This window comes from Actinia tenebrosa, unplaced genomic scaffold (assembly GCF_029948245.1).
Source record: "Actinia tenebrosa isolate PJP-AT-01 unplaced genomic scaffold, QUT_ActTen_1.0 PGA_scaffold2__45_contigs__length_23673736, whole genome shotgun sequence".
NCBI classification, from domain to species: Eukaryota; Metazoa; Cnidaria; class Anthozoa; order Actiniaria; family Actiniidae; genus Actinia; species Actinia tenebrosa.
The window spans coordinates 22,952,909-22,970,304 of NW_028292579.1; the positions used below are offsets into that span (position 1 = coordinate 22,952,909).

The following is a 17,396-nucleotide window of genomic DNA, read 5'->3' on the forward strand; positions in this document are numbered from 1 at the left end:
AAATAGGTAGATAGGTAGGTAGGTGGGTGGTAGGTGTGTGAGTAGATAAATCGGTAGATGGGAAGGTAGGTGGGTGGTAGGTATGTGAGTAAATAGGTAGATAGATAGGTAGGTAGGTGGGTGGTAGGTGTGTGAGTAGGTAAATCGGTAGATGGGAAGGCAGGTGGATGGTATAGGTAGGTAGGTGGGTGAATAGTTATATTAAGTATATATATATATATATATATATATATATATATATATATATATATATATATATATATATATATATATATATATATTATAGTAGGTTAGTGAGAGCTGAGAAGCGAGATAACCGACATTGAGAGTCGACAGTAATAAAATACCGAAAAGTAAGATAAACGTCTGCTGTGCACATGATGACATTTAATCGCGTCTAATTCTGTTTTAATAAGACAACTTGTAGTAATAAGAATTGAATGTAAGCAGTTTCATAGCTTTTCTCATTCTCCCAACATGTCCCAACGATCGTGTACTTACTTACGTAACACAATCGTTATCTCGATTAGAAACCTCAAGGATAATAATCCTCTGGAATGTCAACCGTTGTTATTCATCGGCTCTAAAATGTACATCTTGGAATGCTAAAACAATCTGCCTCATGGACAAGGGACCAAAGACCATTTCCGCTTTAAAGGCTATCAAGATGTCGACAGCTTCCGGTTCTTATCGAAGCAGTTCTCTATTCATGTCAGGTTAGTAAAACGAAGAAATACAGTCACATCACTTAGTCTTCAATTTCCTTATCGAAGATTAAATAAAAACAAGTCGAAAAATGGAATCCAGTCTGGTGCACCGGAAGTGAGAATGATAAGTTGAGGAGCGAGAGCGAGGCTATACGGTTTATTTATGTTATGTGTCTGGATGCGAGGACTGTAGTTTTGTTCTACTGGGACGTCGAAACGTTGTCTCCACTGGTTTGAAATGCCACGTTCTTTCTTGGTCAAACGACGGACAAGTGACCCTCTAGATAGAAACTCCGAACCCGAAATTGGTAAGTTTATTACTGTAGCATTTCACACGTGTTCTGTACATGAGTGAAAATACCGTTCCATTTGGTTCATGTACTGACATTCCCTCTGTAATGTTGTACTTCAAATCCGTATTTCAGCACCAATGTTTTATTTCTCATTCGAGGTTGACGTGCTGTAGTGGTAGCTTCAATTAATACACACTTTGAACTTCGTAATAACCAACTCTTATTCCAGGTCGTTTATATTTATTATGTAGCTAGACTATGTAAATTTTATTTATCGGCGAACAACGAAATAATCACCCATAGATGATTTACTTGAATATTACAAGGCAAGAGATGCTTTGAAGAGCTGTCAGGCTTGACCTGAGGATTATATTTCGAGTTATTCTGCTGGGAAATCTCCATTCTTGGTTCTCTGTATCTAGCCGGGCGCAACGCTCGCATGGTCGATGAGGAAAAAGTTTATTACACACACACACACACGCACCTGGATTATGTTAGCAGATGTCTCCGAACTGAACACCATCCGGGCAACGGGTAGCTTTTTAGTCAAGAAGCACTCTGCTGTGCAACATGAAAACTAATAGTATGTTGAAACCAATCAAGCTCCGTCCTCCACAGAAACCCTGCAACTCTCATTTGTCACGATTTTTGAATAGAAGATAGCTTTTTATTTGTAGGCGTTCGGGAAAAAAACTCAGGATTGATAGTTTTTACGCCATAAATTAAAACGGCTCTGTAAACAAATTTACGCCTAATGTGCCCAGCTGCGCCTCAAAGCAAACTATTGGCAGAAAAGCTTAGATAAAAGATTCAAGTCTGTTTAGAGGAAAAAGATTGATGTGGACGACGACTTTGTTATGTTGGATTTTAATTGGTTTCTTTTCTGGCAATCAATGTTGTTCTATAAGTATGGAAACACTAAGCCAGATGGTTAAACATTTGGCGCCATCAGAGCCCGCGTACGAACATGTCGCTTGTTCTATTATTTACGGTAAATTTAAATATTTCAATTTTGGGTTCACTACATCTATATTAGTCGCCAACGAAACAATAAAATCCGCGAGCCTCCTCTGGCCATCTGGAGTAAACTGCTTCAATTAATTCCGGCGTTTTTTCCCCTTTTTTTACGTCCGTCGTGCGTTCATTTGAATTCGCGTTACAAACTCCTTTTATCTTTTCTTTATTCAGCAATGTCTTAAAATCTAAGGGTTTTAAAAACATCTTATTGGATAACAACCTTTTTATCAGTGACAATACCGACTCTCTCGTTTCTACTGTTGTGTAAAAGTTTTTTTTTTTCATTTCCCAAAATCCCTGCTGAATAAACAACTGTTATTCAACGTGTAAAACAGATTTTGCCCTTAACTTTCAGAATTTCAACGTCTCAGAGCACTAGAACCGCCGTAAGCTTGGCTTTAATATGCTTGCTCTAATGTACTTCTGCGGTCACATATATACTGTTATAAGATTACCAATGTTGTATCTGCAATCCATATCCAGTGCTATGTTTTAAACTTACATAATTTAAGCTTTTATGAACACTACTTGATACATGTCAGCTATGACGCTTTAAATATATAATTTAGAATTACTTTTTTTTACACAAAAGCTTTTCTGAAACGCAAAAATGTAACATATGAAAAAGAAGCAACTTCACTCGGGCGTTTAGTACCGGGTTTTTGGCGAGCCTATATCCCGTTAGATACTACGGTATATACGAGATTTTTACAATTTTCCGAATTCAAAAACGTTCTCATTGTTTACAACCACAGTCGACTAAAAGCCCTACAAATGTTTTGTAGAGAAACGCTTTCAACTCGTTTGTTAAGAAGTTCGACATTTGGTAAATTCATTTGGCCAGCATCTGGAAGCCCAGATGTTCAGTCGGGGCAAAGATGACTCGTGCATCTCAGATAACCATCTTTTCTTTCGAACCGTGGCGCATTGTCCATAAAAAGCTCTACGAATCTGCCTCAGTGTCTCACCAATCTTCCCTCAACACTCAAATAAAAAATACCAATTTATTTCCTCTATACTCAAGCTTGTTTATTTATCTAGAAATTGTAAGATTCAGCGCAACGAATGATTTTTTAGGCGTACCAGACGATCCGAACGCTAATTTGAATCTGACGTTTGAAGGTTTTAGATGGAATTGAGCATTGACCGACACCTGGCATTTCCGGTCCCCTCAGTAAGTTTTCCTCTGTAATTTTATTCGTTCGCAGCCAAACAGACGGCATCTACTCGGATCAATATGTTGGGATTCTCTCTCGGCCATTAGTTTGAATAAACATCATTATCAAGAGTTTTTTCCCACATCGAAATGTTTTCACAGGCAATATTGGGTCATCATTTCTGGGCGCATTTTATCCCAGGGGGTATTCAAAAACGTCCTTTCTATAACTCGAGCTTGGAAATTTTTAATAAAATAAAATCATTTGTGTTAATAACGGTTAAAGATCTAAGCCGACTTTCTTAATAACATGCACAGTCAAGTCTATTTGCTAAAAAAAGTTTGCTTTCAACTGCAGAAATAATTAAGGAAATTTTCTTTTTCACTGATGAAAATATATCTATATTTACGCTTTGCCAAGCAATGGAGATAATTACTAAACTATCTGTTATTCAACTTTTTATATAAACGAGAGGGGGGGGGGGGGGGGGGGGGGGGGGGGGGGAGAAAAAGCGCGCTTTTTTAAAAATATTGACATGTTTTCATTAAATTTCTTTAATAATTCGTCAGTTTCGTTTCTAACATAAAGAAATTTATATATTTGCATTTTGAAAAAAAATCACCTTTTATTTCTTAGATTTGATTTTGTTTGCGAAGACTAATTCTAGCTCCCCAGGAAATATGCTTATTATTGAATTTATATAGCTTTCTCTGTAAAAGCCGGTGATTTTTAAATGTTTTTTTTTTTTTACTTAAAGTTGAAACCCGGCAGGGTTGATGAAAGTTATATTGGAAATTGTTCAAGAAGTTTACCGATTTCAGTTCTTAAAATCATAATATAGAACAAATGTCTATACATGTAGTATAGATGTTTTTATTTCGAGGGCTTTTCTGGTTAAACAATGTTATTTCTTGAAAGGAAAAGAGAATGATTTCAGACCATATAGTTAGGCTTTTATTAGTGTCATTTTCGATTCCAACTTGGCAAATTTGAATCGGTTTCACGCGTTTGTAAATTTATTCGACAGTTTTCTTTCATCTAGCTTTATTGTGTTTAAAAGCTGGCCACACTTAGTAGAGAAATTAGACAATACATGTATACGATGTGAAGATTAAACAGCTCTTATTTGATCCCTTACAACAGCAGGAACAATCTTTGAGTTTTTGTTGGTGATTGGCTGAGCCGATCAAGGTGAAACGTCTGTGTAATGTTTGCTTTGTGATCTGTCTTGTGATTGGCTGGATCATCGCCGAAACGACAAATTAACAAAAACACCTGGAACAGATCTTTTGACTTTAAATGAAGACTTCTGAAAGATCTGTGGTTTAGAAATACTATATTGAAACATTTTATTTCTTAGAATGTCTGTTTACGAAGTCGTGTCTCGGTCGGCCAAACTTTTGTAACATTTATGGCAAATTTTTTAAGCTAAAAATGTAACATCATTACTAAAGCTTTCTTTAATAAACCATATAAGGTATACAGTTTATTTAGTTAAGTTGAAAACCAAATTCGTAGTTTCAAAATGACTGATTTGCGATATACCAACTATACTTTAGTTATTGATATATATGATGTTAAACGGCTTACGATGTATGACTATGGATATAAAAGAAAGAAACGAAAAGCTGATTTGAATAGAATCGCCATGAAAATAAAATAAAAATAACTGTTTTTATCTAAATTAGCGAATAAGCTAAATAAACAAACGCTGATAATATTGAATTTTGTGCTCAAAAGGACAACTTAAGGGTTTGATAAAATAGATGGGGAAAAAACACTTTATGACCTTAGCTAATGACTAAATCAGTACTCGCCTCCCGGTCGGAATGGGAGCCGGCAGTTAGAAGTGACTGACACAGACGTTCGTGCGGCGACAGAAATAATAAGAGAAATGGGAAATCCGGACAATAGGACGTTTTTGAGTTTGACGAGATTTTTTAGTGACACTTAAATATACAGTTGTTTTATGTGACTATAGTTTTCATCGTTTAAGGTTCGAAGAATCAGTATTATTCGTCTTTTCTTTGCTCTTATAAATGCTTTTTGTAAGAGAAAGAAAGAAAGAAAGAAAAAAAGATGAATTCCCCCTTTTTGTTGCAAAACTGTTAACAAAAGTTTACTTTTTCAGTCTACTCCTGCAATATTGACAAATTGCAACACTTTTGTTCAAAATATTTGATGATAAACGAAAGAATTACGTAACGTAAACATCATTTAGACAACACAGCTTTCTCTGGTGACTTTTCTCTCTTTTGTTTCGCTTGCTCTTCAGCGATTGGGGGCGTCTACTTCATTGCTATCACAGATTTCACTGCAAAAGAATTTTTTAAATCACATCTGTAAATTATCAATCGATATTTTAAAATTCGCTTTGTTTTAACTCTATTTTTGTGTGGTTGTTCCCCGTAGTTTTTTAAAGAGAATTTCTATCCTTCTCAATCTTCCATGTCTCTACTAACATATATATAGTGTAAAATGTTTTATGCTCATCGCAATCACTCACGATCACTAGGCATTTTACAGTCGATCCGAAGTCACGGAATGTGCAGCCTAAAAGCAAACGCAGAAAAAACTAGAGTGTGTAGTAATAACCGAAAATCAATGATAAAACGACAAATTAATGGAGTCAATTGGTAGAGAGAAAAATCACTTTATTTAGCAATTTGTTCGTAATTATCAGTTGTCATGGACGAATAGAAATGGATGGAGATGCATCAAGAGACATTATCGTGGCCTATTGAATAAGGAGTGTCGGCTTAATGAATTAAATCACAAAAATGGGTGATTTGAGTTGTAGGGCGTGTGAGTTTGTGTGTATGGAGGGAGGAGAATCTCAGTTTTTCAAAGGATTAGAATTGTTCAGGAATATTTGGTGGATGGAGATGGATGGACGGACGGACGGACGGACGGACGGATGGATGAGTAAATAAATGAACGAACGAGTAAATGAATAAACGAACGAGTAAATGAATGGATGGACGGGTAAATGAAGAAGTGAATTGATGGATAACAATAAACAAACAAAATGAATAAACGGAAACTAACTATGAAAGCAGAAATGGGCGAAGAATAAGAAAAACATAAGCAGATTTCTATTGTCAGAAATTCGACTGAAAAAAAGTTACTTGCATCCCCGCCTCCTCACCCCTACACATACAAATTCGTCCAGAGCCAAAATTTGAAGGAAAAAAAGAAGAAAAAGAGAAAAAATTATGCGATAAGTCAACAAAATATGCATAGCTTGACTATATACGGCAAAGGTGATAAAGTAGTCTGCCCTTTCGTTATCGCCCCGTATGTATTTTTTGGTAGTTATGACGGATAACCTAATTGAACCGGAAACGACCCTAATCTCCAGGGGACCCGAGTAAACATTTATTCTCTTTCTAACACTTTGGGTTTTATCTCTGGAATCAGAAGTTTAATAAAGAGCCATCACTTACAAGATTATGAACTAGTATTTTATAGAGCTTTTTAGACTATGAACTTATTACAAAAATCACTCAGTTTTAATGTGATTCCGTTACTAATTGCTAAAGAAGTGTGCTTTGATGCATGACACCATCTGTGAACGTTAATCTTGTTCTGGATAATGTAGGAGCTTTTTTCTCCATTACTAGTAACGCGAGTTTTCTTGCTTGAAAAGAAAAATAAGAAAATTTTTTTATTTTCCCAGGTGTGAACCGCAAGAAATTTTCACTGAAATTTCAAAGAATTTTTGAGGTTCTAAAAAAATTCATTTGTTACAAAATCGTTTCCAAAAAGGCCACTTGGCTTGCGTTGCTTGCGCAGAATGCGATTTTGACGTCTATATTATCAATTAATCCTAGTGGATTAATTCTCACTAAGTAATGCTTCTAAAGACGAAGAAAATGCCTCTCGAATGTTTATTCTATTCTTCCTTTTCTTTTCTTTTTTCCCCTCAATCTGGACAATTGTTTGAAACCACTGGCTACGCTCTGTGCCTTCGTAGAATGATAGCAGAACAAGGATTCCATTAACAATATCCTAAAAAAAAATTATATTAAAAACGCATGCAAAGCTTTTGAAACTATTATAAAAGGGCCTCTCACAGCTGGGTCTATTCATAAGACTCTCTTGACTAATTCCTTAATGAGGATCCATAACAGAAGCTATAGAAAATACCTTTATGGTCTATCTTTTTTGTTCATTTGAAAAGGATTTTATGAAAGGTAAAAAACTGACAATGAGAGGAATAATGAAAAGGTGGAATAAAACTTGAGTTAAAAGGAAGGAAGGCAGGAAAAACTAGAGACGTTGAGTTTGCAGGTATTCATGAGGGCATGACGGACAAAGAAAAATGGAATAAAAAGAACGGAATGAAAAACGTAAAAAACGCCAAAATATCAAGAGCGAACAAGAACACACAATGGAAAAAGAAAAAGAAAAAAAAAACGGAAAAGAAAAAATACCAAAAGAATAAATATTGATATGAAATGCAAATACTAAAGGAAAATTTTTTAAAAAAATAAGCAACTGAAAAAAGAAAAGAAATTACAAAAAAACAACTAGAAAATTAGAATAAAAAATTGATAAAATTTGATAATTTCTTTTTCTGTTAAAAAAAAAACCAGCTTGATTTTTCTCAGTCGTTTTCATTAAATGGAAGCAATCATGACATCAAATGAGTTTAGATCATTTTTTAAAACGATTACTTTGGCTATCTCTGATGTTATAATGTTTACATGCAGTGTAGAGTTCGCCAGACGATCAATCGGCGGTTCCTGTAGGCTGGACGGGCCATCTGTCTTTACTACATGAACGAATTTCGCTTATTTTCCCCACACCGAATTCAATTCTTTAAATCTTTTCTAAAATCCTCGTTGCTAATATCCTATATTCTTTTATTCGTATTTTTATATTTATTTGTATGTCTTTCATTCTAATATTATTAACTTTGCTTTCGTTTTCTGCAATATAAATCCTCATAGGAGCCTTTTGCAAATTGCTTTGAGATAATTTTTTTCTTCTGATTAACGCTCTTATCAGAGAGCTATTATCGTATTCCTTTTTGTGGTCTTGAACGTACAAAAACGGGTAAGTAAATTCGTTTTTCTTTTTCTTCTTTATTTCAATCTCAGAATAAAACCTTCAGTTCTTAATACATTTATAATCAGCTTTTCCAGCGTTATTGTAATTGACAGTAACAACATGCGGACATCTGGACTGCCGGGCCAACAGTTAGAAAAGTAATTAGAAATGGAAAAAACTAAAGTAATGAATTCGGATCAAGATATTCAAGCTGTCTACAGCAGAAAAAACAATATGACAAAAGCGAGCTGTACTGCATATCTTTATTCACTAAGGGCCCAGCTGGGACTTTAATATATGTCCCTCACTTGAGTATTATTTATTATTTGCCACTCCGGTCCACACTTTAAGATATTGAACGACCACAATTAAAACAAATGGAAATGCCAAGTTGCTCTTTATGGTGGGGAATAAGTGTTTTAATTTGTCACAAATGCAGGCTTGGAATAGTTTTTAAGTCAGGTAATACAACCCTCGGGGTGTTATCGAAAGATTGCTTTTCAACTTTGGAGAGATGCATTTTACTAAGTAGGGTAGTTTTTTATCTCTATTTCCAGATGAATTATTGAATAAATATCTTAGTGGAAATTCATGAATTTTTATCGAGGATACTACAAACGCATTGCTCGTTCAAAGACTCCTAAAATGGCTCCAGCCTCGATTTTTCCCCCCCGAATTAATACAACAAACATGCCCAATGCTTAGCATTCAACAAAAACGTATTTCAAAACAACATCTTCCATCTATTGTTCTATTCCTTAGGTCTGTCAGTCATGAACAAAGAGAGTTCCAAACAGCTGTGGAGACTGCTTCCATTCATTTCATTCGCTCTAATTGTTTGAAGGCCTGTTCATTTGAATGATTACGGCACACACTGTGCCTTGATACTATCTCACTGTAGTCATCTTATTCAAATGTCTCCCAGTAGCTAAATTATTCAGGGGAAAGATGACTGACTGATGTCAAAGTGAAGTTATTTATGTGTGGTAGATAGTCTCTAAATGGGAGTTGCATTTGCTGTGCTCTTTCAATTCATCTCTTCATAATACGAAACAAGATAGGAAAATGAAAACACTTTAGACCTACAGCTGGCCCTTCCATTTGGCTGTTTTGACAGAAACTAAAGGTGCTTGGACCTCAAAAAATAACAACATCACTAGAGATACAGTAGATTAAATAACTAGAGGGAACTCTTACTTGGCCCAAAAATAACAATCAAAGATCGAAATGCTGGAGTCTATCAAAGGAAAGCAGTCAGAAGAAAATGCAAGATACATTTCAACATTTTACATTCCATTTGTCATGAGAGAACAAGCAGGTATAGATTTTTAAACCGATTTATATTATTGGTATTTTAATTTTTACTTTTTTTTAAATGTGGCTTAATGTTCCAATGTTTTAAATTTTTCTTCACGGTTTTTAAGAGATTTACAACGGGTATAAGATAAACTGTCTTGTCTCTACATAGCAAAAAAGATTATCTTACTACAAGGTTTTTGCAAATCGTTTTCATCCAGCCAGCCAGCAGATATGACTTTTTTTTTTTCCATTTTCCCAGATATTTGTAGAGAAATATTTTTTTAATTTAAAAAAAAAATCTAACAAAGTTTTTTTTGGCCTTGCTACATTTTTTTCTTTTATCTTTTGATATTCTAGTACTTGGTAGTAAGTTCAATATTTGTGCAAGAGCAAATATTTTTAGGACAAGATAACTTTTTCATGTGTAAATATGGGCTACAGTTATATTCTAGATATGAGGCTAACAGATGTGGTGAAAAAATGTCGTTGTTGCATGGATGAATGGATTTCCTCTTTTTTTCGCTTCTTATATATCCCACATGCTTAATATTTTATACTTTCACATAGTTTAAGGGCATGTTTTGCAATAGTATTGATATTTATTATATTTGAATTCCATATCTAATGTATAGGATATATTCACTCTCTACTCAATATACTCTCGCTACTCAATACCAAGGAAATAAACTTCTGTAACCAAATAATCAATGCTCAAGAAGAAAAACACACCAGCCTCATTTTTTAGGAGTTAAAAAAGTCAAAACATGGCAACCAGAAAATTAATGAAAATGTTAGTCTGTTGCTATATATCTGAGAAATGGTTAAGACAGTTTTTGGCTAGGAACTATTAATATGAGAGACCACTAAGCCTGTTATTATGTCATTTGATAGGTATATGGATGACAGAGAAAGAGGCTGTTATTCCTCTATCAGCTCGCTGTCACACCAAAAGGAAACACTTCTATACCCTAAGTGGATTACAATTTGTCAAATTGAAGTATTATTTCAAAATTCTATTTGAAACAATTCTTTTCTGTAAAGTGAAAATTGAAAGGTCAATAATATCTCCTGCAACAAAATAGAATAAAATAAAAACAGATGGGATAAGGATGTTTAGAATTATATTTTTTTCTTGCTAGATTTGAAAGTGCAGCTGTTTTGAATAATTTTACACAAATCTATAGAACTTAAAAGATAACTAAATACTGTATTGTTTGCTAAAAAACAAAAAGATGAGAATATGGATGTCTAGAAATGTTAAAACATTTGATAAAATAATTCTTAAACACACTTAGTTTGTTATTACAGAAAATTTTATAGCATGAAATGTTTAAATGGTTATCATAAGACTATTATACAGCCTTGGATTTTCATTTTATCTTACACAGCCTTTGAACCGTATTTTAATAGGTTATGTTTTAGATATAATTTAGAAATATACAGTACAGTAGTTACTTAATTTTCGTTTTTATCCTTAATTTCTTACGTACCACAATATATTATAGTATTGGATTTTTATACTTTGTTCTTAAATTATATTTTGTAACCTTCGATATGTCGTTTACCAATATTATTGAATGAAGACTATTACTTACTGGTATTATTTATTATTGTTATCATTATTATTATTATTATTAATGGTTATTTGCAAATTTACACCCAATTAATTCTGCAAAATAATAATTATTGCCAAAAGATCATATAGTCATTATTTTCCTGGGCACGAAATTAATGCTTGCAAACTCGCAAAATGCCGGTGAAATTTAGTATCTAGTGAGTGACAAAAAATTTAACTAGCTAAGTTTTGCGAGTATGACCACGGTCCAGTAATTGAAGGACTGAAAAGTTTAGAACCCGCATCAAGTAACTTTTGTTATTTGCAGCGTCCGATTGCTAGTGAATTTGAAATATTTGCTAATGAGAACAAAACTTACTAGCAAGGTTTTGCTAAATCGATAGTGTGAGGTTGTACCAATGCCTTGAAAGTAATTAATATGAGTCTTCAGCTCAATGTGCATATCGAGTATTAATAAATAGTTATCTATCTATCTATGCCTATACAATACATGCTAGTTTACAAGTATATTTTAATATTTTGTATATTTTCGGCTGGTGAGTTCTTTAGAGAGTCCTTTCTAATACAGCTGCTTCCTTCCTTCATATTTTCTATTCAATTGATCGTATATTGACACAGTGGCCTTAAAGCCTCTATAAGCTGACAGACATGTTGGGGAGAAGGATTTCCTGGTGTAGGAAGAGCAATATGAAAATGTTAATGTAGTGTGAGACAAGTGACATATAATTAAGAGTTCAATGTGATGTCATGTACTGACATATAACATTATTTTCAAAGCTATTATTACAGCCAAACTACAAATGACAGGGGCCATGGAGTGAGTGGGGCAGGGGGGATAAGACACCAAATTGTTCAAGCTTAGCGAAAAGGAGTTTTGTTGGGTGTCAACTGCCACCACATAAAAATGGAAAAAAATTAGACACCTTTTGACTGCCATCCACCAAAAGTCAATTTCTTTGACTTTGATTTCTGCAAAATAAGGATGAAGTTAACATTAAAGTAGATTCTGCAGTTACCATGGCAACTGGACAGAGCATACTTTATGAGTAACTAGTTATATGTGACTGTTATGTGTAATGGCTGTTTATTTATACCCAGAGTAATCCCATTAGTTATGACATACAGTAACGTAACAAGTAACCACTGTCTGCTGCAAAGTAAGATTTTAAAAAAATAAGTAAAAATTAATGAAATATTACAATTATAGAAAGTTGATGTGTACGCTGATCTGAGTTGAATGAATATAAAGTAACTCAAAACTCTATAAGGGGGCCACTCAAACAAGCCGACAGTCATGTGACTGAACACTCCTTGCAACAAAGGCCTGGAAGTCAGGACAGGCTGGGTCGAATTAATTATCCTAAATTCATTCAAAATACACCAATGTATTCAACACAATGCCGTACTGTTCTTTCATGTTTGTGTGACCCAGAGTTTTTTTAAATGATATAGGAAAGGACAGAATTTGTGAAGCTGGCTCAATAAACCACCATCAAAAACCTGCTGATGGCAACGACACATCGACTAAAAACTGGTACATTGAATATCATCCTACAGCACCACAAGCTATACCCAGCAAAGGTTGTACAACTACTGGTAACCATGGAAATGCTAGGCCATGCTACCTTTGTCACCATGGAAACATGATACCGTCTCATAACGGATGCATCAAATATACACCCATTCAAGTGCCTGCGAGGTATAGCAGTATGTGTTATTGTATGCTTTGCCAGCAAAGATCAGCCCAGATGGCATGTAATTGTCATAGTTGTTTGAGCTTAAGGTTTGAACAAACTGCTGCCTCGTTACTGGGGCCAACTGAAAAGAACATTACTATGAATCCCAGAATATGTTGCGGAGGGATGGGTTGTGAAAGAACTGAACATGTGAAATATGAATTTTGCCAATGTGCTCAATGTATGGACAGAATATCGAGAGAGCCGAGATATCATCATAACAATGTACAATTAATGCATAGACAAGAAAGGGCAAAAATCCATGTAATACAAGATAACACCAAGGATCAAAACAATAATGAGAGCAAAAATGAAGAGGAAAATGAATCTGTTAATAAAACCAGCAATGCAGACATCGTTAATGGCCACCAAAGTCCCATTGCAGAAGTAAAGACTGATGAAAATCAAAAGCATCACAGCCTGTCGACAGCATCTTCAAACTTAAGAAAACGACAACATAAAGAATCAGAGAAAACTGTTGTTAATTCAAAAGTTATAAAAACAGAAAAACCAGGGATAGAAGAAACAGAAACTTCATGTGATAACAGCAGTTTGGCAGAAAATGTTAAAGATGAAGAAATGGAAGAGGAAGAGATTAACAGTTCACCAGAAAAACAACATGAGGAAGATATGGAATATGTTGGCAAAGGTAAGGAAGACAGAACAGAAGACCATGAAGACAAAGTCTGTGTAATCAAATCTGTCATAAATTCCTGTCATAAAAATGGTTTTGATTTAGAGGATAAAAAGGAAATGCCTGAAGACATTAGCTTAGATAAGGGCCATGGTCGAGGTCGGAGACCTTACAACACACGGCATATGTCAACCAAATCCCATTCTTATGAAGCAGACTTTGAGGTACCAGCTCCATCAGAGTGGAAACAAGATAAACAAATGTACAGTGAGATAACAAAGAGTAGACAACGATCAAAACTCAATAGACTGTTAGCCAATGAACATGAGAGACGGAGGGTAGCACAGCTGAATAATGCATACCAAAACCTGCGGCAATTAATACCAGGATATCAGTGTGATACAAAACTACCAAAGATTAAGATACTAAGATATGCTATTAATTATATCGCCCATCTTGATAACATATTAGAGGTCGACAGTGATAAATAGAGTTTGTAAAACAGATGATGCAGTGTGATTGCTATTACTAAAATCAACTACCAGGTTATTATTTTCTTATATTTCTTATGATTAGTTTCTGCATGAAATATCGAGCCCTGTGCTAAAAATCTTCATTTTTTTCCTATCACTGTAACTTCTAGATACAGTACTACAGTAATTTGGTTCTGCAAATTCCAAGACTAAAAGAAGATTTGTTGCATTCAAAATGTTAAAAATAATATATAATTCAAAAAGTATTTAAGATCAATGTTGGACATGTTTAAATTTATTATTATATATAAGATTTATCATTTTTTCGTCTGTAAATGCAGTCTGTTTGATACTGGGTTTTTTCCTTTTAAAATCGTTATTTTTATACAGTTTCACAGATGTTCATAACAAGATGTTTATAATATTCCATGGTACATTTAATATTATAATTCATTTGAGTTAAAGAGATTGCTTTGGTTGATTATCATATGGAGATTTTTACATTACTTTCACAGGTCCCAAAAATACTTCTGAAGTTACAAACTTTATCTCCAAATTTGAAACTAAAAACATTACTTTACATAACAAAGTAAGATTAGAGTGGCAAGAGGCATAGCAGTACAGCTGAATATCTTCACTGATTATTGTTTTGTAAGCTAGTTATTTCTGAATTTGTGTTTTATTAAAGTTCAAGTTTATCAAGTTTTCTTTTGAAATAATTATGATTAGAAGTTGGAGATGAATATTGGAACTTCAAAACAAAACCTTTAAACCAAATGGTCAAAACTTGTTCAATGCACTATATACATGTAGTAGATATATCTAGTTTATTTACATTGTACTGCATTCTAAACAACTACATATTGAATAATTCTGAGCACTCTAAAAGTATGCATAACTAACTTTCATTCAAGCTGAGGACATATTTCTTGTTTTGAAGGATGTTATTATAGTTGTAAACAGTCATTCTCTATAAGCCGCCCCGAGGTTGAGGGAAAACCTTGGTACTGCAGTGCCCTGTGGAATGGTATTATGAGACATGACTCCAAAACAGTTGGTTGTCCCCAAAACAGTACCAAAATGCACTGCAATATCAATTGTTTTCCTCAACCAAGGAATGGCTAAGTGGCATTTGGAACCATAACATTTGCTATTGCAACAAAAAAGGTTTATTGAACATGTTGAAATGACACAGTAATTGGAAAACAAAGTTTTCAAGTGCAAGTGCCAATGAAATATCATCAAGTTGAATATTGAATATCATGGTGATACCTTGATTGATGTCCACACCTACTGCAGTACATGTACTTTGTCATGGAAAAGATTCTGTACATGCTATTGGGAATCACTTTCTTATGGTTGTCAAGGTTTTGCAATAGTATTGCATTGTATTTATCCATTTAGTTTTGCTTACATGACTTCAAAAACAACACAAAAACATTTTGATCAGGCTCTATTATTACTGCTATAAGTTGTTGTTGACTTTGAAACAAAAATGTATTCTTGTTATTGCAACAAGTGCAAGAAAAATAAAGTTTATAGAAAATATTTGGTGAATTACAGTTCAAGGTCCTGAAATATACAGTTTATGATTTTTGGTATTAAATAAACACAAGTGCATACTAGACTTTTGTAGTGGGTTGCTATCAATAGACATTATTTCCGGTCTCGTGTCAGTAGATTTAAGATAATTGGATTTCCTATAGCTCTCTTGACTCCAATAGCCATAACAACAATTTAATTGCCTATATGGGTCCAGGCTCCAAAATCCACACCTTTAATCATAGCGTAGACTTAACTACAGTGGTATTAAACATGTGCAATTGTATGAAAACTATTAATAGTATGTAATCATAACTGAGCTTGGACAACACTGATTACATAATCTCTTGACACAGCTTATATACAACTCATTAACATATAGACCCAGGCCTCTCGTTAAGTTAATTTTCATGGAGAGAGGAAAAACCAGAGAGCCCGCCTGTGCTTCCCTAGAATTCTTACTAGCTGAATGACAAGTAATAAAGTGACACATATATATGGATGATTCAGCATGAAGCACAGCGTTTGCACTTCACAGAAGGCTGGTTTATGTGATTTCAATGTTCTTGTTAATATCAAGCAATAATGGAATAAACGTTTTTAGCTTGTTTTAGCTTAACAATCAAGCTACAGAACATGTAATACTGTATTTACGGTCAAACCCTGCTTAATGGACACCCAATTACAGTGACACTACTCAAAACAGGGCCACCTACATAGCAAGAACCAATCAAATTGTAGAATAAATTCTCATGGAAATAAAATGATATGTTGAAAGGCTATTGTTTTCTGCTGGTTTATTGATTGGCTCCACTACCTCAATTTGGAATATACATTGTTTTCATTTAATACAATTTGATTGGTTCAGGTTCTCCATGCCTAGGTGGTCCCGGTTATAGCATCCCCACTGTAAACACACACATTTCATCAAGGTACCATATACTAAAATGTTATCCATATTAACTGATTGGCTTCAGTACCCATAGTTGGAATGTATTGTCTTTATTCTACAATTTGATTGGTTCTCGCTGTCTATACAGTAGGTTGTTCCAGTTATAGTAGTCGCACATTAATACAGATACTTTCTTTACTTGAGTGTCCGTATTAACTTGCTTTTACTGCATTAATAATTACCGTTGTGACTATGAACCACTCTTTGGCTCTTCAGGATGGTTCTTTTTTCCATCCAAGATACGACCATCACTTGGTACAAGGTTTGGTATACCGTTTGATATTGAGTATGCTATTCCCAGGTCATCACATACTAGCTCATTTGATGTTGGATCATACCTAGCAACAGAAAGATAAAAGTCACATTTGTACAGAAATCTACAGAGACTTTTTGGTGCCATGGAACTCCACTTTTTTCTGACAACCATTTGACCGAGTTCAATTTTTCAGACTTCTGGCCCCATTCACTTTTTCAGTCTGACCGTGTTCAAACGGTTGCCAGAAAAAAGTGGAGTACCATGGCACTAAAAAGGCTCCGTAGAAATCGGTCTCTAATATTCCAGAGCATTACAGTAAAATAGACAGACAGCAAGTCTTCACCTCAGAGGCTTCTTGGACAAGGGACACACCAAAATATCCAAAAGTTTGATGTCAAAACTATGTCCTGGGGATCCATTACTATTATTTTCACTGGTTATCCTCCTTAAAGAACAAACGCGTGGTCCTTGAAGCCTTAAAACTTGATTCTTGAGACTTCTCAATATGACACATCTTCCCGCCATCGCCGCCATCTTGGACTCACGTATCACCACAGGCAACCCAAACAATTTTTTCGAAAGATTGAAAAATATATTTATAATTTTAAAGAAATTTTTATCAAGTCATGAAACAATTGTATTAGATGATTTAAGATTTGTTTTCAATTATTTTGGACTGTCAAAACTCGAGCAAATATA

At 34.4% G+C, this 17,396-nt stretch overlaps 2 protein-coding genes across 5 annotated transcripts; one reads left to right on the plus strand and one right to left on the minus strand.

The window, feature by feature from the left end:
* The first annotated feature begins 726 nt into the window (after positions 1-726).
* LOC116300374 (uncharacterized) lies at positions 727-15,495 on the plus strand. Of its 2 annotated transcripts, XM_031709234.2 has the most exons (3): positions 958-1,015; positions 8,992-9,547; positions 12,557-15,495. In XM_031709234.2, exons 2-3 carry the CDS (start codon positions 9,457-9,459, stop codon positions 13,963-13,965), a joined length of 1,500 nt encoding a protein of 499 aa, XP_031565094.2. In that variant the 5' UTR covers positions 958-1,015; positions 8,992-9,456; the 3' UTR covers positions 13,966-15,495. The 2 variants fall into 2 exon arrangements, with proteins under 2 accessions (XP_031565098.2, XP_031565094.2); XM_031709238.2 differs by lacking the exon at positions 8,992-9,547 and having other exon boundaries at positions 727-1,015.
* LOC116300375 (uncharacterized) lies at positions 4,106-17,246 on the minus strand. 3 transcript variants are annotated; one of them, XM_031709239.2, is made up of 3 exons: positions 17,041-17,246; positions 16,624-16,779; positions 4,106-5,488 (listed from the first exon to the last, which is right to left on the minus strand). In XM_031709239.2, exons 1-2 carry the CDS (start codon positions 17,229-17,231, stop codon positions 16,632-16,634), a joined length of 339 nt encoding a protein of 112 aa, XP_031565099.2. In that variant the 5' UTR covers positions 17,232-17,246; the 3' UTR covers positions 4,106-5,488; positions 16,624-16,631. The 3 variants fall into 3 exon arrangements, with proteins under 3 accessions (XP_031565099.2, XP_088890362.1, XP_031565100.2); XM_089034236.1 differs by lacking the exon at positions 4,106-5,488 and adding an exon at positions 11,644-11,772; XM_031709240.2 differs by lacking the exon at positions 4,106-5,488 and adding an exon at positions 11,911-12,073.
* Between the last annotated feature and the right edge of the window lie 150 nt (positions 17,247-17,396).

Bases quoted from the DNA above. Each gene is read 5' to 3' on its own strand.
- LOC116300374 (XM_031709234.2), top strand. From the start codon at position 9,457: ATGCTGGAGTCTATCAAAGGAAAGCAGTCAGAAGAAAATGCAAGATAC. The intron at 9,548-12,556 runs GTATAGATTTTT...TAAATGATATAG, and splicing joins TGTCATGAGAGAACAAGCAG to GAAAGGACAGAATTTGTGAA.
- LOC116300375 (XM_031709239.2), bottom strand. From the start codon at position 17,231: ATGGCGGCGATGGCGGGAAGATGTGTCATATTGAGAAGTCTCAAGAAT. The intron at 16,780-17,040 runs GTGAAGACTTGC...TTCTGTTGCTAG, and splicing joins TTGTCCAAGAAGCCTCTGAG to GTATGATCCAACATCAAATG.